We start from the raw sequence: 27,974 nt of genomic DNA, 5'->3' as shown, positions 1-27,974 counted from the left end.
TTTCTCCCATCCCAACCAAGAACTATACATATTTATTATAGTCCATACGACTAATATAGTCCAAAGAGAAATTTCAGTTAAAAAGAACCAACCCGTAAGACACAATGGATAAAATTATCCAAGCATTAATATTACAAAATACCAGCGAAAGAGCTGGTAGGGCTTCTGAGAACACAGAAGGCTTCCCAGAGAGCCAGAGTAAGACCCAGTTCGCTTACAAAAAAGCTATGGCTAACAGTTTAGCAAGTCCATCTGCGTTATCAGATTTCCAAGGAAACCCAAGCTCTCAAAACATCTTGGAGAAGAGGAGTCCATCAAGAAAAGTCATCCGCTTCACAGTGCCACTGGAGGCCACTTCTTGGCTAGATCCTCATGCATAGCTTCAGGGATCCACTGACAATAGGCCGCAAGCAAATCTGGAATGGAAGAGGGAGCGATTAGATGGGTACGGGAGTGAGGGACTGAGGGGTTTCGCTGGAAGGACGAGCCCCCCCAGCATCGTCCTGCTCACAGGCTGAGAGCAAGAACCAGCCTCCCATCGCCAGGCCAGTGCTGGAGCTCGGACACCTGCACGCAGATATTAAAGTATCGAGTATGGGAGAATTTCTGTGAAAGCCAGCACTGCCTCACTTTGCTGCTGCTTCTATAAAGAACTCTCATAACCTGGTGCCCTAACATTGAACAAAATCCATTTTACCTGGAAATTTTTTTTCCAGTATCCAGCACCATCATAGTCTAAGTTTTCAAAAGCCCAAACCAAATGTTTCAACCGTGGTTAGAACTACAGCAAAAAGTAATCTTAAAATATAAATAAACCTTGCTTTCTAAAGTACAGGGAACTCCAGTTCTTCACAAGAACCAAACCTCAGAGCATTACTGTTTCTGGTAAGAAAACAGAAAATATTTAAAGCTTATCAAGTGAAATAATCCATTTTTTAAAATTATAATTTAATGGTGCTTGAGGTACTACAAAGCCTGCACTGATGTGACTAATAATTAAGCAAACAGAACACTTACATTTAGGATTTTTCCTCCATGCAGCCAGTAAAGCGTTGCGATTATCACAATTTTCTGCAACTAAAGCCCGCAGGAGGGATTCCGTCCTGGGCTGAAGTCTAAATCAGTCCAAAATAAAAGGGCGCAATAAAACAATGTTCGTTAGCACAGTTTAGCAAAGCGTTACAGCATTCAGCTCACCTTTCTGAATTCATACTCGTCACGTTTTTAAAAGGCTAAATATAGAACGTAGATATGTAAATATAAATGTAGAAAAACACAACCTCCAGATACAGAGACTTGCCATTGGCTCAAGAAAAGTTCACTAGAAGTAGTTTCTTCCCCCTGCCACAGCTTTCTGTTGTTCGAAGTAGCAGCAGGCTGCTCTGGTTGCTGACAGCATGAAGTTGTCAGCTCCGCACAGCGCAGCGTGAAGCACAAAGGAACCCACAGGCCCCACGCTGAACTCGGAACTGACTAAAACAGGAAAAAACTTCGTAATTGTAGGACCCCCAGATAACATCAGTTGCTTTTAACGAAGTCTTTCAAAAATCCCCGCACCTATCAACTCCACAGAAACTCACAGAAGACTCAGGGAAAGCTTAATTTTGGTAAACGGACGAGGATGGCGGGGGGGACAGCAATAGCTGACAGGCCTTTTGAGGGTCACGGCTCTGTAACTGTCATCAAAATCACACGGAAAACATGGTCTGTTGGGAACACGTCTTTGAAAAGAAATAGGCAGTGCAACTGGCCCAAACTGCAACGAAAAGCAAGGAAAGCAGTAGTTCTCAGCTGATAGTTTCTTCCACTTGTGAGCAATTTATTTGCATGAAGCAGCCCGCAGAGGTCAGTGTGACCAGCAGGTTGCGTGTGTGTGTTCTTCCAAACCGCCCTCACCATCGCCCAGCTCTCTAAAGACACGATTTTTCTTGGTAAAAAAAACTTCATTTTCCTCTCCCTGCAGCTACAGCCAAGATCACTATCTAGAAAGCCCTTCCCAGCATTGAATTTTTTTTTTTTTTTTTAATTTAAAAGGAAGTTAAAAGTGTTTGGTGGAGACAAGAAACTTAAGTTTGCATTTAACAACTTACTTGGACCATGTCTTCAGCATTATGAGGGGACTGGACAGCAGACACTGGCTGTAACAACTCAACTTCTTAATGACCTGGAAGATTTGTTATAACAAGTATATAATGAACAAAGTAAATTAATTGTTCTGTGGAGACAACCATCAATGAACTTGGACTATACAATAGCTTTCCATCCCGTATCCTCCATTACCATCTCTCTCCCATCCATGTCTCCGTACCCATCTTGTCCTGACTGGCTTGCGAGATGACTCTTGTGTCACAGAATGGACAAAGACACGAGCTATAGCTTTTTTTCCTTTGCAAAAACACGACTTAAATTTGGCGGTCTCTTTCACCCAAATACTGATTTTCATGCTGTTTCATATTTTAAAGGCATCTTCCCCCCCCAGCAACTCCTCCAGCAAGTTATGAGGAATGGGCACGCACAAAGGAGGAAGCCACAAGGCTCGTCTTCTCCAAAAACTGGGCTAAAAACTTACTGATAACATCAAGGAAATAACGCAGCTGGAACGCACTCACCTTTCCTTCAAGCAAGAACTTGGCAAAGTATTTGTAGCGATCGATACCTTCTGGGTAATCAACTTCCACAGCAGGGAGCTGCCAGCTGACTCGATCTGGAAAGAAAGATCACACCAAGTCTCCTAAAGGCCGGAAGAGGAGGGTAAATTTCCAAGGAAGATGTGACAACACAGGAGCTAAAGACACTGGGGAGGATACCGCCACCACCCAGCCAGCCTTGCTCCTTAACGGGCGGGAGACGGGCATAAAATGGGACAATGGGAAGATGCTGATATTTAAATGCTCTTTGGACAGTCCAAAGTTTGAGTTTGACCTTTCTGGGCCGCTGAGAGTCTTGTTAAAAGCGGCATTACAATAACGACAGAGCGGCTCTCGGACAAAACTACCGAGTGACACTTTTCAAGACACTTACAAAAGACACTCGGTCTGTGACATCGAATTCGGCCTGTTTCGGGGCAGTAAGACGGAGGAGGGTTTTCCAGAGGCTTCCCAAAGTGGCAGTACGGTGGCAACAGGGTAGGAATCCACTCGGGTTCGACTGCGGACACGCCTTAGGAAAGGAAAAAACACACCTGAATGAGGGATTGCTGCCAAGGGCCGCCACTCGCTAGCAGTGCCATGAGTCAGGGGTCAGGATCTCATCTCCACAGATGTACTTGTATCTCATTCTTCAAGTCAACCGTACAGATTTATGTTCTTTTGTTCAGAGACCAGCAATAATGGGTCTAACAGGGCTGGTGCAGCAGAATTATTTCAGCAGCTGAGCTTTGCTCAGCCCGTTCTGCTAGACAAACAATAAACCAGGCCAATTTTCCCGCTGTTCCAGATCTAGAAAGCACAAGGATCCAAATCCCAGGAGACACAACCACTCTGTAAGGAGAGCACTCGGTCACCGCAGCAAGGGAAACATTCCGCTAAGGCATTTCCGAATTCCTCACCATACCTGCAGGACAAGTAGGGACCGCAGCAGTCTCACCTTTCATATACATTTTCGTGGTCTCAACAATTTCTTGATACACCACAAACTCTGGGAGTTGTTTGAAGAGGACCGAGCTTGGATGGATGAACACTGGGTCGTCCAGGAGAGCAGTCTTTAAGAAAGCACAGAAGATTGAAGCAGAGTGAGACAAATTACCGGCAATCCAATTTCTTGATTGCATCTAATTTCAGCCTCTCTCAGATGTACACGTATATGGTTTCCTTAAGTGATGGAGGTTTTTAATAACCACATAATTTTCTGCTTCGCCTTCTCTGGAGACATCAAGCACTTTACAAGATGGACTAATGCTACTTCTTAGCTCTTTTATAACAATTCGTAGGTGAGGACTGAAAACTTGCAACACTAGAAACTTCAATTCTATGGAGAGATGCTGTGGAGAGCCAGTACATGCAGCCCCAACGCTGCATCCGCTCAGAAGCCCAGGCTTTGCCCTGGAGTGTCTTTCTGCCACACAGGGAAGAGGAATTCGGCCAAATCAAGCTGTTTACCTTGTAGGCATTTTTCCATTTGTCATCCAGAAGCTCTTCTGCCTGAATCCTTCGGGCAACGTGGTCCCCTAGCCCTGCCAGCACAATCTGTCTCAAGTAAGTTGCTTGAGCTTCTGTTGGGGGCTTCATCTTGGGGTCAACATAGAGGCCGGCGTCTGTGCAGACCGAGTTCACTGCCCCGAAGAAAGAGGGAGTTAAGATTCAATAGAAAGAAAAGATTGCAACAAAAATCCCAGTTGATCTGTCACCCCCCAAAAGAGAATAAATATGGCAATTCCTCTCAAACCCGCTTACCTGCTGTCGTCAGCTGCCCCCTCAAGCGCCGGATTTCCAGCATGGCTTTGTACCGCAGCCCATTTTCTTCACAGAATTTACGGGTACACCCAGCGTATTCACAGGCCCCCACTGCTCCTGGAAGTGAACAGGCAGGTAGGGAAAACGACTTAGCTGATCAGTTCTCCTTATTAAACCAACCGTGGGACAGTACTGTCATGGTCAACACGTGCGTATCACCGTTCCCACTCATCATTAGCCTGGGACACCGGCAGGCTGCCCAGAGAACAGCCTAGAAAACACACTGTCGGACTTAATCCTACAGCACGAGGATGCCTTTGGTCGCATAAAGCTGAGGGTGATGGGGAGGAGAACAGAGTGGAAATGAACAGCACAGGGAAACTGCCGCCGGCAATACCTAACATCACCATGAGGTCTCCCAGCTTTTGCATCGGGCCCTGCCCAGCCCAGATCTTTTGCATCTGTAAAAGCCTTGCTTTCTTCCCCTTCAGTTTCGCCGTCTCTTCCTCACTTACTGCTGGCCTAAAAGAAACACGAAAGAGCATAAATGAGCATCGTGCTCGTGTGCAGAGGGGCCTCAATATAAGACAGGCATCAGCTGTGACACGGTGATGCATCCTGGAAATAGGATCCTCGCTCACCTGTCAAACTCTTCAAAAAGCTCCCAGACAGTCATTGCAGAAACTATGGTGATGGTGTATGGCAGGCAGTCATGCTGCCTGCTTAATGCCAACATCTTCGCATAGCGGGGGGCAACCGGAAAAGTGGCCATTATTCTGCCCAGGGGACTAATAGGGCAACTCAGCTTTGCTGCCAGCTGCTGCTTCAACCTGGGGGAGGGAGAGAAGAGTCGTGTAATGTAGCGACTTCTGCATTAGAACAAGTTTGTGGTGCTGGTTTTGGCAGCCCAATTAATTTGATGTGTTTTCTCAGATTCTGTTATGTGCTAGTCCCAAAGGCTGGGGGAAAGACCCCTCCTTCCTCACGCAGCTCCCACCTGCAGCGTCCACCCACTCCTGGCAGTGTCTTTTCCTGCCCACACACACCCAGGGCCAGCAAAACAAACACAGGTGAACCCGAGACTGTTAAAATGATGCCAGTCTCTGTGCAAACGCACGCCCTCAGACGTGAGGGCTGAGATGGAAGAGGGAGGACATCAGCGCCCACCGCCTCCATAGCGGAGGCCGAGCAGCAGTGCCAAGAGGAAATCTGTGGGGACCACAGACGTTACCTTCCCGTCATAGGAGGTTCCTTCAAGGCACCCAGGGCTATCAGCAGCTCCTCAGCTGCTGCAAGTGCTTCTGTCGGAGGTGGTGTTGGGAATGGGAAGTTGATTACCTACGGACACCAAGAGAAAATGCCTCTCAGTATGTCATTGACACGGCTCCCACCGAAAAACAGAGCCTGAACGCAGTGAGAAGTCCTGGAAGGGAGAGAAACCCTCCCCTCTGGTTACATATACCAAAGAAAAACATTTAGGATGTTTGCCAGGAGCGAGAGGAAAGGACATATAATGGGAGGAAACGCTTAGAACAAAAACATTAGGAAACAGGAATACCAGCGTCACCCTTAGCTGCCACTGAGTCCAGGCACCGCCTAGGGCAGGCTGCTTTAAGGACTAACTTCGCATACTGTGGTTTCTGAAAGTGCTCAAGTATCTCCTGAACACCACCCCTGTTTGCACAGGGTTTTTTTACTACTAAGAATATGAGAAAGCTCTTATTACCTGAGCAAACATGTCTGTTAAGGCCTGGTGGAATTCACAGCAGCTTCTGCAGTTTGCAGAACCAAAATCAAATCTGAGGATCCTGATTTCTAACACAAGGCCCAGCCTCAAGCAACGACGACAAAAGACATTTGTGTGTGTTCCTGGCTCCTAGGGGCAACCGCTTCAATGAGTGCTGTAGTACAAAGCCAGTTTACACCTCACCTTTTCTATATTTAATGCCTTCATTTGCAGGATCAAGTCTTCTACCGGTCGCTTTGTTATTTCTGGAGCAGAAAATTTCTCGAAGTCCATGAAGACTGCTGAAGAGTATAACCTAGTGGAGCAAAAGTGCTGCTTAGAGACTTAAAAATCTTAACTCAGAAGATATGCATGAAAAATTAGCAAGGGATTTTAAAAAAGGCAGCTGTGGGTACTAGTTACATGACCATGTAATTATTTACAGGGTTGGGGCATACTGCCTTATTCACAAAAAGTTGACTTGGCTTGGAGTGGAACTCATGCTAATTTGACCAGGAAAGTAAGGGTTTTCAGCAAGAGAACGGCCCCTCAGAAGCCAAAGTGGCAAACCAACATCACCAGTCACAGTTCACATTTGGCTTCTCCTCTCCTATTTGAATGAAGAGTAGACAAAAACCGCGCTAGTTTCTTGTGAAAGGGGCAGCAGGACAAGGGAAGCTGTCAAATTCACACTAACACTCATTGGGCTTCTTGTTTCTCCTCCTAATGCTCTCCAGGGCAGGTAGCTAACCTGTAACAGTGCCCTGGTTCCGTCCGGCCAGCCCGACCTGCCCGCTGGTTAGCTGACGCTTGAGATATCCAGGTGACTCTGAAAGACGAAACCCCAGTGATTTTGTCGTAGAAACGTTTCTTGACCTTTCCACTATCCACCACGTATTTGATGCCTGGGATGGTCAGCGATGTCTCAGCCACGTTGGTGGCTACAACACAGAGTCTCGTGCCAGGAGGAGGAGCACTGAATACCTACAAGAAGCAGACGGGCGTGTGAAATGCACAGCCAACAACAGGAAAAAGACAGGCAGTCAACTGGGATGGGTCGCAGGTGAAACCCAAGAGCGAGACCAAAGACTTAACTCCCTTGTCTCCAGCTCTGGAGCTCTCTGTCCAGCTCAGTTAATCCCCAAAAACATCCACAGGGGCCACAGGTTGAGCAGACACCAGTGTTGAGTCGCATTTAGACATACTGCTGCCACCTCCAAGGCTAATTTGCATGAACCGCCTGTTGGCAGCAGGATCCTGATGTGCCCCGGGGCCATGACTAATTTTAACACACTGTCACTGTCATTTTTCATCTCTCCCGACCTGCTGAACTGGCTCATGAGGGAGACTCCAGCCCAAGCAATGCCTGCTCCGATCCCATCCCAACTCACCCATTGGGCCATTCCAGTCTGCCCATGGACGGATAGTCCAAGAGGGAAATTTTAACTCACAAAGCACTTCTGACTTTAGACAACGATCACACATACCTATAAGGATCATTTACTCCTTGTGACAATAAATCCTTTACCTTTGCTTGTTTCTCTGGCGCTAGCAAAGAATAGAGCGGGAGCACATAGAGCGGAAGGGAGGAATCCGATTTCTCATCTGTGAAGGAACAGATATTGTTAAATACACTGTAAGTCAACTCCCAGGCTTGGTCCCAACAATGTCTTCACGAGCACCACTTGGTTTAAAACCAGTGAAGTATTTGGTACAAAGCGGAAGCTGGAAAAGTCTTAATAGCTTTTCCATGACACAGGTTTGCTGTGCTATCACGTCACCTTAGCAAAGGACAACTGGCTTACGTCGCACATGTCACAGGTGACAGGAGATAGGGAATCTTTATTTCATAAGTGACAAACCTTCTTCCGAGTCTCCATCTCCTAAATCAAGGTCAATATCAGATCCTGCAAAATCATCATCAGTTTCAGCGTCTCTGTCTTCATCTCCTTCATCCACCGGTACAACAGAGTAACTGTCCAGATCAATTTTGGGGAGTGTCTGAGAAAGACAGGAGAGACAACCACAGAGCATTAAGGGGGGGGACACTAACAATGCTTTTTATTGCTTTGAAAACAAAGCTGAGGACTTACTCCAAACATCTGTTGACCTGAAAGTGACGGAGGGACTGAGAGATTTCATTTGTATTTCAAGGCTGAGGTTCAGCATTTGGTAACTGTGAGAGTCAGGGGGGAACAACCCAAGCATTTTAAACAGCACTGTGCGCTGAGCCAAGCTTCTTCACTTGGAGGATGGAGAGAAAGGGCAAAATTTCTTTAATTCAGGCCCCTTCAGCTACCAGGATCCAACGTCAGCAGACAGTAGATCTATAACATCAAGATCTCCTGCTAACCAAGTGCATGTAGGACTTGGGCAGAAGCCAAACACTACCCTTCGCTGCGGATACATCAGTCCCAATTTTGGGTAACAAACATCAAGACGAGGAGCAGCCCTGGAGCCAGCGAGTCTGGAATTCCTTCCATTAAAAGTTTTAATGGTGCGTACTCAAACAAACAAAAAAAGATAATTAAAAAAAAAAAAAAAAAAAAAAATATCAATCTCCTGCCTATTATATCCAGGGACACGGTTGAGCATTCTGCTGCTCATAATGCAGCAGTTATCAGTGTAGGTAGTATTACCGGATTTCCTGAAGGGAACATGTGTGTGCTACAAGGCTTCGGGCAAGTCTAAAAGAGCCTGGTGAGAAAGACAGCTACACAGGAGTGCTGCTTCGCAGGGAGGTACCTGCTCCTTCCTGTCTCTTGGAGGAATTCTAGCCATCACACATTACCATAACTTTCTTCCGCTTCCTCGATTTCTTAAATTTTCTGATTTCTTCCATTGATTCTTCTTTGTCATCATCTCCTCCTACAAAAACAGACAGTGGAATTATTAGCCGAGCACGCTTTCCTCTCGGAAAAGGTAGTGGGGAGAGTCTGGTCCCACTCCCTTCTTTTTGGGGATTCAAAAAGTGTCACAGGGTGAAAGAAGCAAACAGGCAGATTGAAGGCAGAGGGGACAGGGATGACGCGCAAGTTTAACGTTATCGTTCCATTTGGGAACCATACAGAGGATTGACAGCAGCACACACAGCCACTGTATGTTTAGGAGATGATTATCTGAGCTGTATTAGAATCTGCATGTCTAACTTTCTAAAGTCATCTTGGGAAATCCCACTCTCCTAAAAAGAGTCTCCAACAACCAGCAGCATTTCCACTTTAATTCACGAGCAATAGAGTAAGTGAAGAAATGCAATGAGTGCTGAGGAACTGGAAGACACCATACACGTAAACCTTTTCCCCAAACTCGAACCAGCACAAACTTAACAATCAGTCATCAAAATCATCCACATTGAGCCCTTCCCCAACCCTTGCTTTTTGTTGGGGTTTTTTTTGTAATGAAAGCTCTTAGTTTTCCAGGTGCAAAGCAAGCTCATTTCTCAGAAATTTAAAGTCTAACAGTCCTTTATTCTACAGCATTACCTGCGGTGGTAGTTTTTTTGAACGGAAAGGCTTTCCTTAGCCTCCTGCAGAGAGAGTGAACTTCTGCCTGGCCTGTCAAAAACACCAAAATCCCACCTGCAAGAGAAGAAATCACTCTCAACCACAGCATACGTATTTCACCTGGGAAAGCTTCTGATCTCATTTTTCATAAAAGACAGGTGGAATACGCTGTGCAGTAACATGGAGGAACAGGGTGTTTGACTCCATCCGTCTTCTACGACTCCCTTGAGACGCATGCTAATCTAACCGTGATTTAATCGAAGGGTAATTTTCACAAGAAAACCCTTCTAAGTAAAAATCACACAATGCACCACTGCAGTCCCATGTCCAACTTCCAAAAAAAAAAAAAACCTCACCCCAAAATAAAAGAAAAAACAACAAAAACCTCCCCCCCCCAAAAAAAACAATCCAGAAAACTTGAGACACGTTAAACGTAAAGAATTTGAGAGGTTCTCGGCAGTGACCTTACCTGCGGGCAACATTCGATGGATTTTACAGACTTTTCTGAAGCACTCCCCACTGTAGTCATCTAGGGGGGTTTTCTTGTTAAAATGAACGGTTACAGGGAATTGTCTTGCATCTACCTAGAGAGGAAACACAACAGGGGGTTTGTTCGCTGTTGTAACTCCAGCGCCATCGCGGCAGCTTTCATGGGAGGACTAAAATAGCTCGCCCTGTATTTCTGATCAGCTCTTGGGTTTTGGTAGTCTACAAAACACTGGACTCACAGAAGTTATCAGTGTTGTCTATGCTGAACACCACAAAACCAAGCTAGAAACCAAAACTTTTCTCTGTTTCAGATCATCAGCTCGGACTGAGGCTTTCTAGTTCTCCTGAACTGTAGCTTACAGTTTGTCAAGGTAATCAGATTCTGCTGGGGCAGTTTTCTGATAAAAGCGGAAAGAAAAACATCAGGTCCCTAAAGAAACAATAGTCGAAACAAAATAACTATTTTTAAATTGGTATCTGAAAGATTTCAGCACCAGCTGGAAAGATTAGAATGCCCCGATTTTTTTTAGTTAATTTTAAAGCGGAAACCCTCGCTGTATTCCAGCCGCTACACGTGACGCAGATCCCAGGGAGGAGAACGATACCTGAATAACAGGAGGCGTAACAGAAAACAGCCTGCTGTTTTCGGTGAAGTCTTCAACGCGAAGGGTAGCCGACATGACGATCAGCTTGAGCGGCAGCCCTTTCTGCGGGGACACAAACCCGTTACTCTGTGCCTGAAAGCAGGCAGCAGGTGAAGCCACGCAGCGCACAACCCCAGCGCCACCGGCAGGGCTGGATACAAGTCTCTGCGCCGATGCACAAAGAAATCTAAGGCAACGAAACCACTGCGTCAAGTGACGGAGGACAGACACAGCTTCGAACGCAACGTTGTCTTAAAACGCACAAAAACCCGCGCTGGCCGTCCTGGTGCTGCCTCTAAACCACCGCGTTCTCTCTCCATCCCTAAGCGAAACAAAACCAGGCGCCAAGCGCTGCCCTGCGGTCGCCAGCCCCCGGCACCAGGCAGGACCAAACCCTTCACGACGTCAGTCCCGAAACATCTCCTCCAGTGCAACAGTAAGCATCGTGCTTTCTTAGCAGCTGCTAATTTTAATTATTTACATACACATGGCACTGTATTATCTCATGGCACCGTAAGTCTAAAATTAGTTGGATATTGACTGAAAAATTATCTGTTGGTACTGATACATACTGGTTTTCCCCTTTTTGTAAGCTCTGTGCTTCTCCGATCGTATGGAAAGACAAACCTGTTATCCCAGTGTTATGTCATGGTTTCCGTCAGATCTCCATCCACTTCCACGTCACAGAGCACCTCCGCCACAGAGCCTCTCGTGCCTCACATCCCCCTCCCCAGCACACCCGCACCTATCGCGGGAATATTGCTCCTCTTACCTTCGCACGAAGGGGCACGATGCGAGACAAGAGGCCTATCAAGATATCCGTGTACATGCTCCTTTCATGGGCTTCGTCAATAATGACGACTTTGTACTTGGAAAGCAGAAAGTCCTGAGAAGAGAGATCAATTTCATCACACAAAGCCTCACCCAAGGCCATCTTTAAGTCAAGACAACCTACAGCTGCACAAACACCAACACCCCCATCCCCATGGCTGCACTCTCCCCCACATATCTGAGCAGAGTTTAACGCGTTTACCCTACACAAAGCAGCCTAATTCCCAAGACTCTCTTCCTTGTGTTCATTTTACACAGCGAGACAACCTAACGTTTAGGGGCTTGGGCAGGAATATAAAGGATTGAGATGAGATACATCTCCGGTGTTGAAACGGATTTTGCTTTGCAAAGTGCTTTGCTTCGTGACAAATCCACGCAAAGCAACTGGCCTCTCATCCTGGCGAGACAAAATACTTTCCTTTTTATATCACTGAGGACACCAACTTACCTTCTGAATTTCTTTCAGCAGCACGCCATCCGTCATGAACTTGATTTGTGTTTCATCTGTAACATTGCCTTCATATCGGATTTGATACGAAACCACCCTGCGAGGAAATACCACGGTAGCCACAAGACAAAGCACAGGGAGAAAGAGAAAATTCACGTTCAGACCAGGAGGCAGCCTTCAGCATAACTAAATTAAGACTTGATGCCAAGACAAGTTAAACCGAACATCATCAGCTCCCCCGAGCCCAGCACACACAAAACGCGAGAAGCCGGGATACACAGCGATGTCACTTCAAATTATTTCATTGTTTTGGGAAGCTTTCTCATACGGAGACAAAGTGGGAACACTTCCCCCACCCCATCTCCACAAAGGTCTCTCTAAAAAGTAACTTACAACCATTAGTAGCACCAAATCTGCATGTGCTTTTTTTTTTTTTATGGACAACCCTACAGAGATGTTTATAAGTAACTTTCCCACAGTTCTTCACCAGAGGCAGAAGGAACAGGCAACACATAAATCTCCATTTCATTCTATCACGCACATGGAGCATCTCAGCCTTATCTCCTTGCAAGGTCTCAGCTTTTTTTCTCCTCACCTGTGTGACAAGTTCATTTCCTTTGCGACTCGCTGGGACATGGACACTGCAGCCACACGCCGAGGCTCGGTGATCCCAATAGCACCGTTTGAACTAAAGGGGTGAAGGGAAGAAAAGGAGGGGTGGTTTGGCTGTTTGTTTTAAAGACACTTAGAGAGACGACAACAGGATTTCTGTACAACGGTTCTAAATTAAGTAGCATCACTCTCACAGTTGGAAGAAAAAGACAGCAAGGAAGCTTTGGGATTACCCTTCTATTATACGCGTATTGATCTGAAAATGTGTGTGCCACAGGGATTTTTTCCCTAACTGTTGCCTCTGTAATTCCAGCTCCCTGAACTCCAGGGCCCTCTCGCCAGAGGAACATCCTGGGGGACATTTCAGAAGAAACTGAGGTGGGGGCAGCAGCAGCACAGAAGCTGGGTGCACCCTGGTGCAGCTCGCAAGAAGCATCTTATGAGGTGCCCGAGCTTATAAATGTTACCAATAGCACCAGACAAACCATAGCTATTTTCAAAGATGTCCTTAAGAACTACGTTGTCTTGCAAAGGTAAGAACAAACCTCTGTGAGCAGAGATGGGCAGGCAACACAGCCCCTCCGTGAAAAACAGGCCAGTGGCTTTGACAAAAACTTTTACCTTAGAGGTTTCAAAAGATTGCTTCCGTGGAGAGACTTTTGCAAGTCACCACCTCATTCCCTTCAGGGCTTTTTAAAAGCCCGCTCACCACGGCCAAAACCACCGCACAGAGAAGACCAGGTGCGCTTCAGTTACATCAGCAGAAAAGAAACAAACCCAGAAGTGCCCGAGCTCAGCGGGAATCCTTCTCATTACATTTGCTGCAAATAAAAGACGGCTCATACCTGGCATAGCCAGCTTCATAGAGAAACTGCGGTACTTGGGTGGTTTTACCGCTCCCCGTCTCTCCACATATGATGACGATGGGATTCTCACTAATGGCTTCCATGATTACTTGCTCTTCAGCAAGGATTGGAAGCTTTAGTCTTGCTTCCTAAATAATAGAAAACATGTATTTTAGTTGCACTGTTTTGTCTCTCACTCCCTTTTTTTCTTCCCCAGGACTGAAAACTGTTACGTTCTTCAGATTATAAAGGCCACAAAAGGGAATTCTGCAAGCTTTGTGGCTCAAAAAGCTCTAAACCAGCTAATAATATCACACTAGCGTGTCCAAGAACTAGTCGCCAGAACAGCTTCCCAGAAAGCCGCTGGCAAGCCCTGCACTTCAATTTGTGAAACTTCAGAGTCCCTGGAGTTTATTAACATAGCACTTCAGGCAAAAACTCATTTCCCAACTCTGTCTCGCCTGCTCAGACACAAGCAGAACTTTTCCCGTTTCTACAGAACACTCCACCCACAGCCAATGGAATAAAACTACCCAGCACACGATACGGCATAAGGGAGAGCTAAAAGTGACTTCACCAGATTTTCCACTGAAGAACGATAAAAGACTGCTCATAGATGCTATACGTAAAACCAGAGACAAATGCTTATATCCTAAAACAAACCTAGTTTTCCTTCTGCTGGATGAGACGGGCTTAAAGCTCAGAGATGTCCGAGTACAGCTCGCCAGGACAAGGACCCTGAGTGCACGCTGCCGCCATGCGCCGTTAGCAAGAGCCACGAGGTAACGCTGGCGTCTGCAGGGACCTGATTTGATGGAAGGTACCATAGTCTCCAACCCTCTTGATAAGCACTTGACGGTTCACAGAGCCTCACCTGAATCTCAGGAGACCTGTCCACTGGAATGAAAACCGCAGGTTTGCAAGGCGGTTTGTTGGGCGCTGCCTGGCAGACGGGCGCACTAGGGCCAGCCGGCCGCTGGTTACACACTGCCTTCTTCACGCCTTCCTCTGGCTTGTCAGCAGTACTCAAATCACCAGCTGAGGAGTTCTCAAGTTCTTGTTTCTGCTCTTCCTTCTCCTCCTCAGAGCTACTGGGTTCTTCCTCAGGCTCCGATTCAGAATCTGCGCTGTGTCTTCTCTTATTTGCACCGCTAATGCTCCTGATCTTTTCAGGGACCACAGTCCCTGGCTCCTGTATCACCCTAGACCAAAACATCAACACGTGAACTATGCTGTGGCCAATCTTTTCCAGAACCTCAAGCCAGACAGGTCTTCCACACAAATGAGAAAAGCTGCATCACCAAAAGTCACTGCCTGAGCCTGAACCAGGTTTTACTCAAATGAAGAAAACCTCCACACCTTGGGTGTAGTGCAGCGCCAGAAGAGATCACCAGAGAGGTTCACCCAGTTCTCCAAGGATCTCCAGCCTTGGAGGTTTTCAGGACTCCGCTAGGTAAAGCCTCGGATGACCTGATTGCTGGATTCGTATCTAAGCTCACTCCATATTGATATTTATTCATTTCTTCAGAAGACATCTTTGTAGTTTAATTTATTTCAACTTCTGCCAAAATGCATCTCTTGATAAATCCAGTAACTAAGGACCACGTTAGTCGATGTTTTCCAATACAAGAAAGTAAACATTTATTCCACTAATTATGTGATTTAGCATAATTGTAAGGGTATGTGTACACAATTGTGACCCACTTTGTCCCTAATGAAAGGGAAGACCAGGTTATTTTAACTAACATCCTCTCCTTAGGAAAACAAGAAAATAACTACTATATCATCAGATCAAAATAGAAAATTTTTTAACTCCATCTGTTCTGAAGAACGTGTGTGTAATAAGAGGGGGGGAAAAAAAAAAAAACACCAAACCAAGCAAAAGAAGGTAAGAAGATGGCCAAGTTTTCAACCACAGTGATAAACCAGAATGGTTCTTTCCAAATAACACTTTACCTTTTAGTCTGGTACATGCGCTCCCCAATACCCAGTTTGGAAGTTGTGTACAGAAGTTTCATTTCCGCCTCAGAAGCCTGGACCTCGTTCAGCTTGCTCAGCAGCTCGGCTCGCTGTTTGGAAAAACAACCAAAATCAGTGCTTGCTTTCACCAGGAAATCATTTCATTTCGAGATTTATGCCTGAGTTTTAAAGGGTGTGCTCTGTCTGGCAAATCTTGCTGTGAGGTTGCAAAGCCGTTCCTGCCGCTCCACGGTCAGTCCTCCCCGGGGAAGACTTCGGCCCTGCACCAGAGCAAAAACAGAAATACAGACTTGACCCTTCATCGCTGCGATGAAAAGCTCAGCTGCACCCTTCAAACAAGGGCAAAGAAAATGGATTTGAACTAAAATGCTGGAGTGAGGGCTTGAGTAATGCAAGCTTCCCGTCAACTCCCTCATGTGGGACATGGCGCTGGCAGGAGGTCGGACAGCAGCAGTTTCAAACTATCTCCAAAAATAGAGTTCGTTTGTCAAAACCATTATTCAGACACTAAAACGAACAGGAATTTTGCCTGAAAAGCTTTTACAAAGATAGAAAAGCTGCACGTGCCTACAGAAAATACCTAAGAGCTTGAAATAAATATTTCAGAAGCACTGGCAGTAGCAGAGTTAGGGGTGCATCAAGCTTGGCCTTCTGCAGCGGGACAAAGCTTCTCATACAACCTGTGAGAATGCTTTTAAAATACCACGTCATTTACTCTGCTAGTGATGTCTTCATGACGCGCACCTACTCCATCAGGGTCAAGGAGAGAAACAGACCCAGGACCCAGAAACGGCACGTTCCTGCAACACCTGATCCATGGAGAGGGAGAGGAAGGCTTTTCTCCACAAGTTATGCTCAGGAGTCCATGGGTGACAGCGCGTTTTTGCCAAAATGCCCAGCAAAGGGATGCTTCACACTGTTTTTAACTTAAATTTCAGCATCTGCACATCCTTGAGATGCCCCAGACAGGCCATATCCCAAAAACCGCTCGCTGTCTCTGCAGAGCTGTCACCCCTCCGCTGGTTTTCCACACCAGTAACGCAACCGTGTCACGCACCAGGGACTGACAGTGTCACAGCGTGAGGGAAACCTCTGCAGCTGCTCATTAATGTCAGCCTTAACTTTTTCCACACGCTGATATTAACTTTACCATTTTAACCAAAGTCGCGAAGCTGGAGGTACCAGCAAGCAACAACGTACCTGTTTTTTCTTTTCCTTCTGCTCTAAAACTTTCTGCAGGTTTTTCTTCTGTTTCTTGCTCAGGGGTTTCTTCTGCTGTTGCACAACAGACGCTACTTTTTTCTTCTTTGCTTTCTTCGCTGGCAGGACCAGGGCGTTACTCCCATCGATTCCCTTCAGCGTTGCTTCATCTGAAAGCATTTGTTTGGTTATTCCCTGGTGCCAGGCGGATTATTTTCGGCACGCTGCTTAACGGGCTTATCACAAACCGTACTAGATTTAGCTGTTTTAAGCAAACACAACCCGCACCCCCAGCAAAAAAAAACCCCTGCATCATCATCGTCAGCAAGGGCAAAGGGCCCCGAAAGCGGGGACTTGATAGATAACCCTGTGCTTCCAACAGCCCTGAGGGTAATTTTCCTTAACTTACGTAACAACGCTACCAAATTCGTGCCTTTTTATTGCGCTCCCCCGGGCGAGGGGGCAGCCGGGGACACTGCACCGGGGGCTGACCCTGTGGCCGCCCGCCCCCCTCCAGGCACGACTCCGGTTTAACGCTAAAAATCCCTATTGGTGGAGTCTGAACAACAAAAATAGCATAATAAATGTGTTCTTTTTTAAAAGCAACATTTGAGAACGCAAATGTTAAGCGTAAAAATATTACGTATAGGAATATTTTAATAACTGCTTTAGTAAAGAATTGCTTAAATGCAGCAACTGCTTTAATAGCGCTATTAACGCAAGGCCTACAAGATACTTTAAAATAATTTCGATGCCTCCAATGGAAGCAGAGTAAACCTATAGTAAGGACACGACAACAACTCTAATCTCAGCAGCTCCGCGGTCACGTTTAGCAACGTTAACGGCCCCGGGCCGCAGTAACGAATACGACGCTGAAGAGAACCGAACGGAACCGAAACGGGCCGGGCCCCCCCGCGGCCCCCGAGCCGGGCCCCGCCGCACCTCCCAGCTCCAGCGGCACCTCCGGCGGCGGGGCGGCGGGCGGCGGCTGCGCGGTGCCCTGCGGCAGCCGGGCCTTCCAGTTGTGCCGGCGGCGCGCCCGGCCCATGGCGGCGGGACCGGGACCGGGACCGGGACCGGGACCGGGACCGGGCACACGTGCTGCTCCCTGCTGCCGCCACTTCCGGGGCAACGCGCGGTCTCGCGAGAAGGGGGCGTGGAGCGGCGCGCGCAGGCGCTCGAGGGCGGGTGTGCGCCGGGGGGCGGGGCCGGGCACGCCCTGAGCGCGGGAAGCGCCGCTCCCGCCACCGCCCGTTGCCGCCAGCGCCGCGATGGGCCCCGGCCGGCAGCCGCCCGACAAAGCCAATTCACTGCTGGGCGGAAAGTTTCAGTAAACGTTTATTTGAAGCTTTGTCACAATGGCACAGCTGAGGTGTGAAACCCGCCTACAAACACTCCGCGACGTCGCACATCGATCGGGCGGTCAGGGAAGTCATAAATAAAGGCAGGTGTAAAAAATAACTCTGATATATTTGTAACTACTTTTAACGATATTATCAGCAGAATCTAGTATTTCCCTACGGATCACACATGTCAAAAGCATACACACACATCACCTCTTCGGACCGAAGTATTTTTTACATGAACACCGTTGTGCAAACACCATCATCTCAAGTCTGACGTACAAAACGGGATGTGGAACCACCACTGCCAGCGCTAGCGCCGCGAATACCGCTTCTGAGTAACAGGAGAAGATCAACTTCGACATGTACTGTCACCACAGTTCGATGGAATTACCCAGAAAGTTTAAAATACATGCGGATACAATAAAACCTTTTATTTTTCCAACCCAGACAAAGAGAACTTATTGGTCATTTACGTCATTAGCTGCCAAATGCGGATCAGTACGTGAGGCAAATCACACTGAAAAAAACTTCTACACCATCGAAGAGCGAAGATTGACACTGGTCTATTTTCCACACGAACGATGCAATGAGTCTTGAGAAGCGAATCACAACTGGAAGGACGCACTACTAAGTACAGCACTGAATTACACCGGAGTTTATACACGGCACTCTGACACCCAATACCACTTTTAAAAGCGTTAACACCCCGAACACAACAGGTCGGTTATCTATAGGCGAGGAGTGTACTTCCAACAAAATTGCTACCCATGTTAGTTTTGCAAAAACGTGAATGTATTGAAAATACTACAGTAGTTTCAAATATTATGTCTTAAAATATGAAGTTTAAAAACACTTACGATCCTACCAGGATTTCTGATAGAGGACAGGCTGAAGCCCGTCTTACAGGGTTACGTCAGCCGGTGACGCAGCAGCCGCCGCAGACAGAAGGTGGGTGGCTCGGCCCGTGGGAGGGGGGCACAGGCGGGGAGCGTCACCCCATGTCACCTGTGCCGTGTTGCTCCGACGCGGAGGGCAGCAGATGTAGAGGAGCGCAGAGACGCTGCCGCCTGCCCCCGAGGGAGCCGAAGCCCTCGGAGCAAAGGGCCGGCAGCAGCCAGATTTGGGGTTTAGCCCCATTTCTGCCACCGACTGGAGCAAGTGTGTCCCATCCCGTGTCCAGGTTTATCCGCAGGGGACAAGGCGACACCTGCACGTCCCTGCGAACTCGTCCGAGCTGCTCCTAGCAATGGCAATAGAAAAGCAGTGCAGCCACTGTCACTGGAACCAGTTCTACAAAACAGCAAAAACCTCCATGGGCAAACTAGATGACTCGGTATGGAAAATATTTGTAAAAGGTATTTACAAAAGTTGAAAGAGATTAAATACAATACCACATTCATGTCCCAAAAGCGCTTTCACTACAGTGCATGATTAAAAATACAGAGCATTTTTAAAGTGTATATATATATATTGAAGATTAGATTGTGCTTTAAAAAAACCCAAACATTACTTTTGAATTTAACTACCGTGAAAACTGAGTGCCGGGAAAAATACTGATTAAAAATATCCAATTTTATATATACCGCTTTTCACGTAACATTTTGCTATACATGGGATGCAAGTAAATATAAAAATACTTTTTTTCCAAGCAGCAGGATGATCAAAATTAAGAGTATTAATATAGGAGGGCTGATTTTACAAAACTAAGATGAACGATTAGAGCGAGACAGGGAGAAACTACAATCCAAATTAGCTTTTATATAGTATTTTAAAAGAAATCTTTATCATAGACAACTCTAGATATATAAACCATTCAGTATCTTTACCTTTAACATTAAATACGGATTACATAAAATACAATCTTTGCAAAACTGACTCATGCACACAGTCCTACGGAAGTCGACAGAGCCGCTTACACGAGCAAGGTTTGCAGGCTTTGGTCCTCAGGCCTCAAATTTAGCAAAACGCGTAAAGACCTGACAAGCTTTGCTAACCAATTCCTAATTTCCAGGTGGGTGTTTTAGCCCAGTCCTCTGTGCACAACAGTATGGAAAACTGAGTTTACAGGGAAGACTGTAATACTATGGAAAAAGAGTTGTAAAAAGGAATATACAGCAATTTACATTTTCAGCTTTGCAAAGCGGACTGTTTGTTGCCATAGCACTTATCTGTTCACGGGAAGGATTTTAAGTTATGAAAAGCAGTTACTTTGCAACTCCAAATATGCATTTCTTGAAAAATGGGGCGTGAAGGGATTTACAGGTGACATAAAAAATTTAAATGGATTACAACAGTGCCAGCTGCATATGAACTTCAACCACGTTGAACTTAAGTGATCACAGTCTGGAGTAAAGGCCATTAACATGGAGTTTAAAATAATCCCTCATGTCAATGTCACATACGGACCAAAAGAGGTTTGGCAGGTAACATGCATTTTAAGGAGAGCATCAAGCTTCAGCGTCAAGAGAAAAATAAATTCACCCCCCAGTTACATTCAGTTAGGCGTCACACCCAACAAACGCTCTACCCAATGAAATAAGAAGCCCAAGACCAAGCGCCCGGCTCTGCTCAGCTGCCCCAGCCCCCAGGAGCCAGCAGTGTCGGGCAAAGCAACAGCACCTACTCCTGTTTGTTCCCCTTTTTAGCCGGTCCCTATCACAGACCAATTTTTGTTACATTTTTTTTTTTTCTTTACTTGTTTGTTTAGTCATTATGGAATAGGTGGTTCATCAGCTGTGGTCCATTTTACCTCTGGTGGGTTTGATACTGTGCTCATCACTATGGTTCAGACGCTTCCCCTCCCTCCCCCTTTTTATATCCTCGGATCCTGTAGGTTACCAAGCGGCACCACTTATCCGACTTTCTTCCCTGAGGTTCCCTTTGTTTCAATGCATTTCAGCAAACCTTACAAAGCCAGTGATGGTCTACCAAGCTAATCAATTCTAAGGTTACAAATACATAGAATCCTTCAAAAAAAAATTGCTTCAAAGCTCCTGTGACTCAAATACAGCCGTTCAATACACCCTTCTCATAAGGTGACCCACTTTCCCCCAAACCCAGTATAGTGAGGACACAGACTTCAAGCAAAAAGCTCCTATAAAACTATTACAATTTTAGAAAAAGATCCAGATCTTCCTGAAGATAATTTATTGCCGCTTATTGGTCCTGAGAAAGCTCTAAGCAACAATATATTTGCAAGAGTTTTAACTGCTGCCTCTTTTGAGAAAGTACATGGGTCCTGAGATTAAAAAACGTTTCATTCTATGCACTTATGCTTGGCAAATGCTTAACTGTGAAGATCAAATATGAATTACAATTTGCCACACTACATCTCTTCCTTTTGTGTTAATTTATTAAAACAGATTTCCTTTCAGACACCAAACTAAAGTTCTCGAGATGAAATGCAATGAAATAATGCCACACGTGCACTTCTCAATTCCTCATATTGGACTGGCATTTAAGGACTTCAAATTTATGAAATCTTCCTTCTCCCTTATTCCCCACCTCCTATTAAAAGCTACGGTGCAAATTTTTTGGCCTGGATACCAGAAAATTCCTCATCTGATACTCTATGAAAGGCAACTTCAAGGCAATGAAATAAGCCAACAATAAAACAAAAACATTCGCAACTTTGAAAAAAAAAATGTGGACCCACAGCAGTTACTTCTCAATGGAAGTGTTTGGTAGCTTGAGATTATTTTTTTTTTTCTTTTTAACTTTTAAAGTCTCAAATTTGCATACGTTTAGCTCAATTTCAATATTTGAAAGACTACTCAATTTGCTTTTATAAAAACTTTACAAAAGATGTTTTTAAATGCTTGTAAAAGTAAGCGTTTCTCTACTGAGAAAATTCTAGTACTGGATAAAACTCTCTGAATATACAGCTGAATTTTTAAATGTTTGTCGTTTTTTTTTTCCTACAAGTATAATGGCTGAGTGTATAATCTAGATAAATTAGTCTTACACATGATGAAAAGTTATAACTTTGCCCACTTTTTACCATGTGACGTTTTGTTGCTTTGTAACTTCGAATGAGACAGTGCTTAGGAATTTCCTAGAGCTGGTGTACAGTGGTCTATAGGGGTTGGTTCACTGGTCACCGCCTCTGTCCAGGTTTTCAATCACCCGAGAGAGACGTATGTTCAGAAGTCTGATCTGACTATCCAGGTGGTCCATCTTCTCCTCCAGGCTGCTGTTGCTGTTTCTTCTCCAGTAAAATCCAACTGGCCCCGTCATGAAGTAGACTGCTACAACAAAGCAGAGAGGCAGGACTGCGTGCTCTGGGTCACCTTCGTACTTCTGGAGGATGTACACGCATGAGAGAGTGAAAAGGGCAACCCTTGCAATCCAGAAAAAGCGACCAAACAGCATGTGCAGGAGATAGAAGAAGAATCCAAGGAAGAGAGATAAAAACCAATAGGCAAGTAAAATGGCACCAATCAGCAGAAGAGCACGGGTCGGGTTGTTGGCAATTGCTGCTGGGCTGAAATAATGAGTCAAGTTGGAGGCTGAAAAACAAAGGAAAATTTACAGAATATTAATGAGTGCATGCCAAAGTGATAAAGGTAAAAATGCAAGTGCAGCTTCAAAGGATCATGCAGTGGGGTCATGACTGTGTTTTGTAAAATAAAGGGTAAAGCTACTTCATCTATTTCTGGATGGACCTTTCTCCTATTACTGGCTCAGCTCCAGCGATGCAATCGAATTAATTCCTTCAAAGCAGAAGTGCTAAAGGTTCTTCAAAGACAAACTACTGTAGGGCCTAAGGTTGAAGTTCATATCGAGACTAAAGATACTTGTTTGTAAAGGTGATATTCTCAACGGTCTCAATTGCACCTTTCCTTCTTCTAGTGCTCCTTTATTTCCCTGAACCGTTCCTGGCCATGTGCATCCATTTAATGACAATACCAAGAAGCCAACCATGACTTGTAATGTATTCTACAGACATCCTGTAGATACACATACAGAAAGGGAACGGCTGGTTTTAGTCCTCTTGTCTGAAGGTACTAATAGCAAAATCAAAGCCACGTGAAGCAGACAGAGATACCACTGATGGATGTTCAATATAGCATGATAAAATGTAATTATTTTCCCGCTCAGCCTATGCTTGTAAACATTGATACAGGCTGATATAGTTCAAGAACAGGCATCACACTTACCATCAATTCCAAGAACATCTAACAAATCAGTCCATATTCTCCAGAATGTGTCCATTAATATATCCACCCCATTGACAAACCTTTCTGTCAACCTTGAGAAAAACTGAGAAATAAAATTGAAAATTAAAAAAAATAAATCCTGAATTCCTTAAACACGCTTTGAGACTTATCAGTCATGAGTAGAATTATAATTCATGAAACAAGAACTGCAGGCTATTTTGAAGTCCTCAAGGGAAAAAAAATATAACTCTAAATGCTTTTTAACTCTGCGAATCATAAATCTACTTATTAAAACTGTCCTTATTCTAGGTATTTTGCCATGTAAATTTATACGTTGGCAGGATTTAAAAATGCACTTTATTAGCTTTACCACTGTTCTGAAGTTTAAAGAAGAGCCTATTACTAGCAATGGACATTGGTAAAGCAATGCAGAGATTTATCTTCAATGAGCAACTGAGAGATGTCCCTGGCATCACCCCCAAATGTCTCAAATGCATTTACAGGTCAATTTAACAGTATTATTTGTTCCTGCTGGCTGAGGAAAGAAGGAGCAGAGGAACGTATAGGTCCATCTGCCTGCACACTTGATATCCTGCGAGTTCATATCTGGCCCTACAGAGGATGCTCTGCTGATGCAGAGACCACGTTTCAGCCGGAGGGCTCCTCGCCGACAGCGGTCCTCCCCCACCTGAAACAACCTTTATTTAGAGATTTCTTTTTTTTTTTTTTTTTTTTTTTTTTGGCGTTCGCTCCACATCAAGCCTCGCCTCCTGTTTTCTTCCCCAAAAAGCAACGTTCCCGCACAGCGGACGAGGCCGCCGCGGGTCCAGCGGGAACAGGGACGGCCTCCCGGGGGGACTCTGCCTCACAGAACCGCCCGGTCACCCCCCGGGAGGAAAAGGAAGGGAAGGAGAACGGGGAAGGGGAACGGGGATGGGAGGAGGAAGGTGAGGGAAAGCGGCCGGCTCCTCACCTTCTGCAGGGCCCGCACGTTGTCCTCGCCGAAGAGGCCGCTGACGCCTTGGTAGAGGCCGCTGGCAGCTCGGCGGAAACTGTTTTGTTTTTCGGCTCCCCGGCTGCGGGCTGCCCAAACGCCGGGTCCCGCCATACCCCCCAGCAGCAAAGCGGCCAAGAGGAACAGCCACAGCGCCGGCAGCCGCCCCGCCGCCATGGCCGCCCGCGCCCGGCAGCGCCGCCCGCCGTTATGGCGCCGCCTAGCGGGCGCGACGCAAACCTCCCGGAGCCGGGGGGGGGGGGGGGGGGGGGCGGTGCGGGGGGGGGCGGTGCACTCGCAGAGTGCACCGCCACCCCCCCGCACCGCCTCCCCCCCCCCGGCCAAGCGTCTTTTTTAAACTTCATAACAATGGCAACGCTTACAAAGCGCGTCTTTAAATCCCGCCAACGTATAAATTTACGTGCCAAAACACCCAGAATAAGGAAAAGCGTCATAAGTACATTTATGACCGGCAGAGCTAAAAAAGCGCGTAGAGTTATGTTTATTCCCCGCCCCCCCCCCCCCCCCCCGAGGACTTCAAAATAGCCTGCCGTGCTTGTTTCGTGAATTATAATTCCGCTCGTGACTGCTAAGTCTCAAAGGGTGTTTAAGGAACTGAGGATTTTTATTTTTTTTTTAAATTTTCAATTTTATTTGTCAGTTTTTCTCAATTTAAACTGAAAGAGGGGAGATTCAGACTGGATAGGATGAAGGCGTTATTTACAATGAGGGTGGTCCCGTCCAACGCGACCTTGAATGTTTCCAGGCATGGGGCATCAACCACCTCAACTGTTCCAGTGTTTCACCACCCTCATTGTAAAAAATTCCTTCCTTATATCTAGTCTAAATCTCCCCTCTTTTAGTTTAAAACCATTACTCCCTTAAAACCATTATCTTTCAGTTTTAAACCGTTCCCCCTCATCCTGTCGCTCCACTCCCTGATAAAGATCCCTTCCCGTCTCTCCTGGAGCCCCTTTAGGGCCTGGAAGGGGCTCTAAGGTCTCCCTGGAGCCTTCTCCAGGCTGAACACCCCCAACTCTCTCAGCCCGTCCTCACAACGGAGGGGCTCCAGCCCTTGGAGCATCTTTGTGGCCTCCCCTGGCCTCCCCTGGACCCGCTCCAACAGGTGCATGCCTTTCCTATACTGACCCATCCCAATATTTAATCTTTTCTGGTATTTGACCTGTCATGGTACTAAACCTGTTCCAGGCTAAATTTTATATTTAATAATCCACCTGACAATTTTTTTTCCCCCTACTATCTAATCAGGGTTTCCCCTGTCTCAACGGAGGGCCGTTGACCCTCCTGCTGTCAGCATCTACCTCCAAGAAGGTTCTGGCTCTGTTGTCCCTGCACCCTCCGCTCAGGTAGATGTAGGCAGAGATTCAGGTCTTGCCTTTGCCCTCTCTGAGCACTCTCGGGCACCCTGTGCTCCGGACCCCTGCACTGCTCAGTGGCTTCCATTGGACTTGCTCCAGTATCAATACCCTTCTTGCAGCGTGGAGCCCAAACCTGGGCACGCTACTCCAGATGTGGTCTTGGAAGGGCCAAACCGAGGGGAAGGATCACGTCCCTTGACCTGCTGGCTACGCTCTCGCTAACACAGCCCAGGATGCTGTCGGCCTTCTTCACTGCAAGGGTGCGTTGCTGACTCATGATCAACTTCTTGGCCCCAGATCCTCTCCCGCAGAGCTTTTCAACTATTCAGCTGTCTATCTGGGCTCTCGAGACCCATCACAATCTTCACAGAGCACACAGCGAGCTCCTTTCCTGTGTGGGTACCCCTCTCTGAGGAGATCCCCAGGTGCAATCCCCAAATGACAGAGGGAATATAGAAGTCTAATGTCAAAAAATGACATCTGTTCAGTACACTCTCAACTTCAGGTCGAGGGATTCTGAAGAACTCTTGTGTCTTTACCCTTGAGAAACTCTGACTGAGATGTGTATGTCAAAATTCAGCACACTTAATGGTGCAACACCCTCTTCTGACAGCTTTTATGTTGATTTTTCCAGACTAACTAGGCTAACAAAAGACCAGTTGGGAAGTATAAATTAGACAATGTTATCACCTCCTTCTGGGTAGTGAAACCCAACCAGGATGTTAGCAGAGTGAAATAAGAATCCCCGGGAGATAGAAAAGTGCTTTATTGCCTTCAGAGCACATTCTGGTTCACCGTTTATCAACAGGAGCCTCAGTTAGACAAGATAGGCACACAACGATGGCAACATAAACACAGATCCATTGGTTTGCAGTGGAGGTTCTGCACCAAGTGATGACGTGAGCTGCAGCAGAAGATGTTTGCTAAATTGCCCAACAGTAGCTTCAAGGCACGGAAGATCTGAACACCCTCCCCTGAGCTCCTGGTTGTGCTTGGGAAGGTGTAGGTGGCCCGAGACCACATCTGTGCACCACTGAGGATTGCTGCTCTGAACATTACAGCGCAGAGCTCTGCTTTTCCTGGCCCTTCCTGGGGAGTTCCCTCAGTGTGGGGCTCAGCTGGTAGCTCTTCCAGTCACTGGAATAACTTGAGGTATCTCTTTCTGATTTTATACCCTGTGTCCTTGACATTTAAACCTCGTGGCTGAGCCTAAGCCCAGTTGCTGAGTAGTTGAGTAGACATCTAGAATAGAGACATCTTTATTATGGCCTTTTTCCCCGTTTTAGTCTGGCCAAAACACTTATTTTCACATTTAGCAGAATGGCCTAGACCTTTTAGCATTAACTTATCTTTGGCCCTGAAAGGGCTGGGCCCAGATCCAGGAAGGTACTTAGGATCTTACTTGATTTCAGTAGGATATGGATGCTTTATATATTTATAAGGGGTGCTTTCATTCTCATTTAAGGGGGCCGTGAAATTGCTGGTATGTTACTACCTGTGTACATTCTGAAGTCTGTCTCATATTCTTCCAAAATGGGTTCGTAACTGATGACGAGTATTTTTGAGGGTCTTACGAGGTTTCTGCTTATCTGCCCTCAGTGTCATGCTGTGCCTTGACTCCCAGCACACAGCAGAGTGTCCGCTTCTGGGGCATTTCTTGCATGCAAAGAACCCTGCGCTACAAAACGCAACAGTAATGTAAGTAACTGTCAGGTGTATTGTCTCCTGTGCCAGTTAGAATTCTTCAATTTGCTTCCAGTTGGCATGGCCTTCTCTGTGTCCCCTTGTTTGTGGTCTGATGGGTCTTGTTTCTGACAATTTGGGGACATTCCTATTTCTCTATGTGAGTTTCCACCATGGGATCCCCTCAAAATCACTTCTGCAAAGTGCGTGTTGTTTCTTTCCATTTGTTCTTTACAGAGGCTCCGAGGCCTATTTTAGCTGCTGCCTTTGGAGGCCTGCGCTCGGGGTTGTCCTTCACATGAGGTCAGGATAATCTGGGAATCTTCCCTGGTATTTAATTGATTTCCTGATCTGTCTCAATGAGCCTATTTCAGGTAGGTTCATCTCTCCAAATCCACAGCTCTTATGAAATTACACAGTATTTCACCTCTCTCGTTTAAATAAATGAAATTGCGTCTGCTCAAAGAATACATTGCATCATGGCATGAAATATTGATTTCAACCACAGTGAACTTTTTAATTAGGACAACTGTGAGGTTTCTAGAAAGATCATCTGATGAGGGTCTCACTGTACAGAAGAAGCATGAGCGTACTTCTCTGTTTCCTGGTCTGAACTAGAAACTGTGTAAGATGTCTTAGTCATGTATAGGGATTTAACAACAATCTGAACAGTATTTAGAATAAATTGGGGACTTCTAGGTGTGAAAGTTTTAGCAGATCATAGAGTTCTCTCTTTTTAAATCC

General features: G+C 46.1%; 2 protein-coding genes across 2 annotated transcripts; both read right to left on the bottom strand.

Moving 5' to 3' along the window:
- On the bottom strand, positions 1 to 17,804 carry DHX37 (DEAH-box helicase 37). Its single transcript, XM_074606422.1, has 27 exons — positions 17,612 to 17,804; positions 16,670 to 16,839; positions 15,446 to 15,558; positions 14,364 to 14,691; positions 13,490 to 13,638; positions 12,628 to 12,720; positions 12,033 to 12,129; positions 11,526 to 11,639; positions 10,715 to 10,816; positions 10,090 to 10,204; positions 9,600 to 9,695; positions 8,909 to 8,985; positions 7,980 to 8,118; positions 7,646 to 7,722; positions 6,869 to 7,101; positions 6,322 to 6,433; positions 5,623 to 5,729; positions 5,033 to 5,221; positions 4,789 to 4,913; positions 4,392 to 4,508; positions 4,098 to 4,270; positions 3,586 to 3,700; positions 3,022 to 3,159; positions 2,610 to 2,704; positions 2,091 to 2,164; positions 1,018 to 1,115; positions 1 to 416 (listed from the first exon to the last, which is right to left on the bottom strand). The coding sequence occupies exons 1-27, from the start codon at positions 17,715 to 17,717 to the stop codon at positions 334 to 336; spliced, it is 3,435 nt and encodes a 1,144-aa protein (XP_074462523.1). The 5' UTR covers positions 17,718 to 17,804; the 3' UTR covers positions 1 to 333.
- A 627-nt stretch (positions 17,805 to 18,431) lies between these two features.
- BRI3BP (BRI3 binding protein) lies at positions 18,432 to 24,380 on the bottom strand. Its single transcript, XM_074606428.1, has 3 exons — positions 24,148 to 24,380; positions 23,175 to 23,277; positions 18,432 to 22,523 (listed from the first exon to the last, which is right to left on the bottom strand). Exons 1-3 carry the CDS (start codon positions 24,343 to 24,345, stop codon positions 22,105 to 22,107), a joined length of 720 nt encoding a protein of 239 aa, XP_074462529.1. The 5' UTR covers positions 24,346 to 24,380; the 3' UTR covers positions 18,432 to 22,104.
- Positions 24,381 to 27,974: the final 3,594 nt, after the last annotated feature.

The sequence above is a fragment of the Larus michahellis genome, chromosome 13 (genome assembly GCF_964199755.1).
Source record: "Larus michahellis chromosome 13, bLarMic1.1, whole genome shotgun sequence".
NCBI classification, from domain to species: domain Eukaryota; kingdom Metazoa; phylum Chordata; class Aves; order Charadriiformes; family Laridae; genus Larus; species Larus michahellis.
This window is presented reverse-complemented; position numbering and strand designations above follow the sequence as displayed.

Excerpts from the sequence above, each read along its gene's own strand:
- BRI3BP (XM_074606428.1), bottom strand. The coding sequence starts at position 24,345 with ATGGCGGCGGGGCGGCTGCCGGCGCTGTGGCTGTTCCTCTTGGCCGCT. Across the intron at positions 23,278-24,147 it reads ACGTGCGGGCCCTGCAGAAG|TTTTTCTCAAGGTTGACAGA; the intron begins GTGAGGAGCCGG and ends TTTATTTCTCAG. Across the intron at positions 22,524-23,174 it reads AGATGTTCTTGGAATTGATG|CCTCCAACTTGACTCATTAT; the intron begins GTAAGTGTGATG and ends TTTGTTTTTCAG.
- DHX37 (XM_074606422.1), bottom strand. The coding sequence starts at position 17,717 with ATGGGCCGGGCGCGCCGCCGGCACAACTGGAAGGCCCGGCTGCCGCAG. Across the intron at positions 12,130-12,627 it reads GAAATGAACTTGTCACACAG|GGTGGTTTCGTATCAAATCC; the intron begins GTGAGGAGAAAA and ends ATTTCCTCGCAG. Across the intron at positions 3,701-4,097 it reads AATGGAAAAATGCCTACAAG|ACTGCTCTCCTGGACGACCC; the intron begins GTAAACAGCTTG and ends GCTTTCTTAAAG.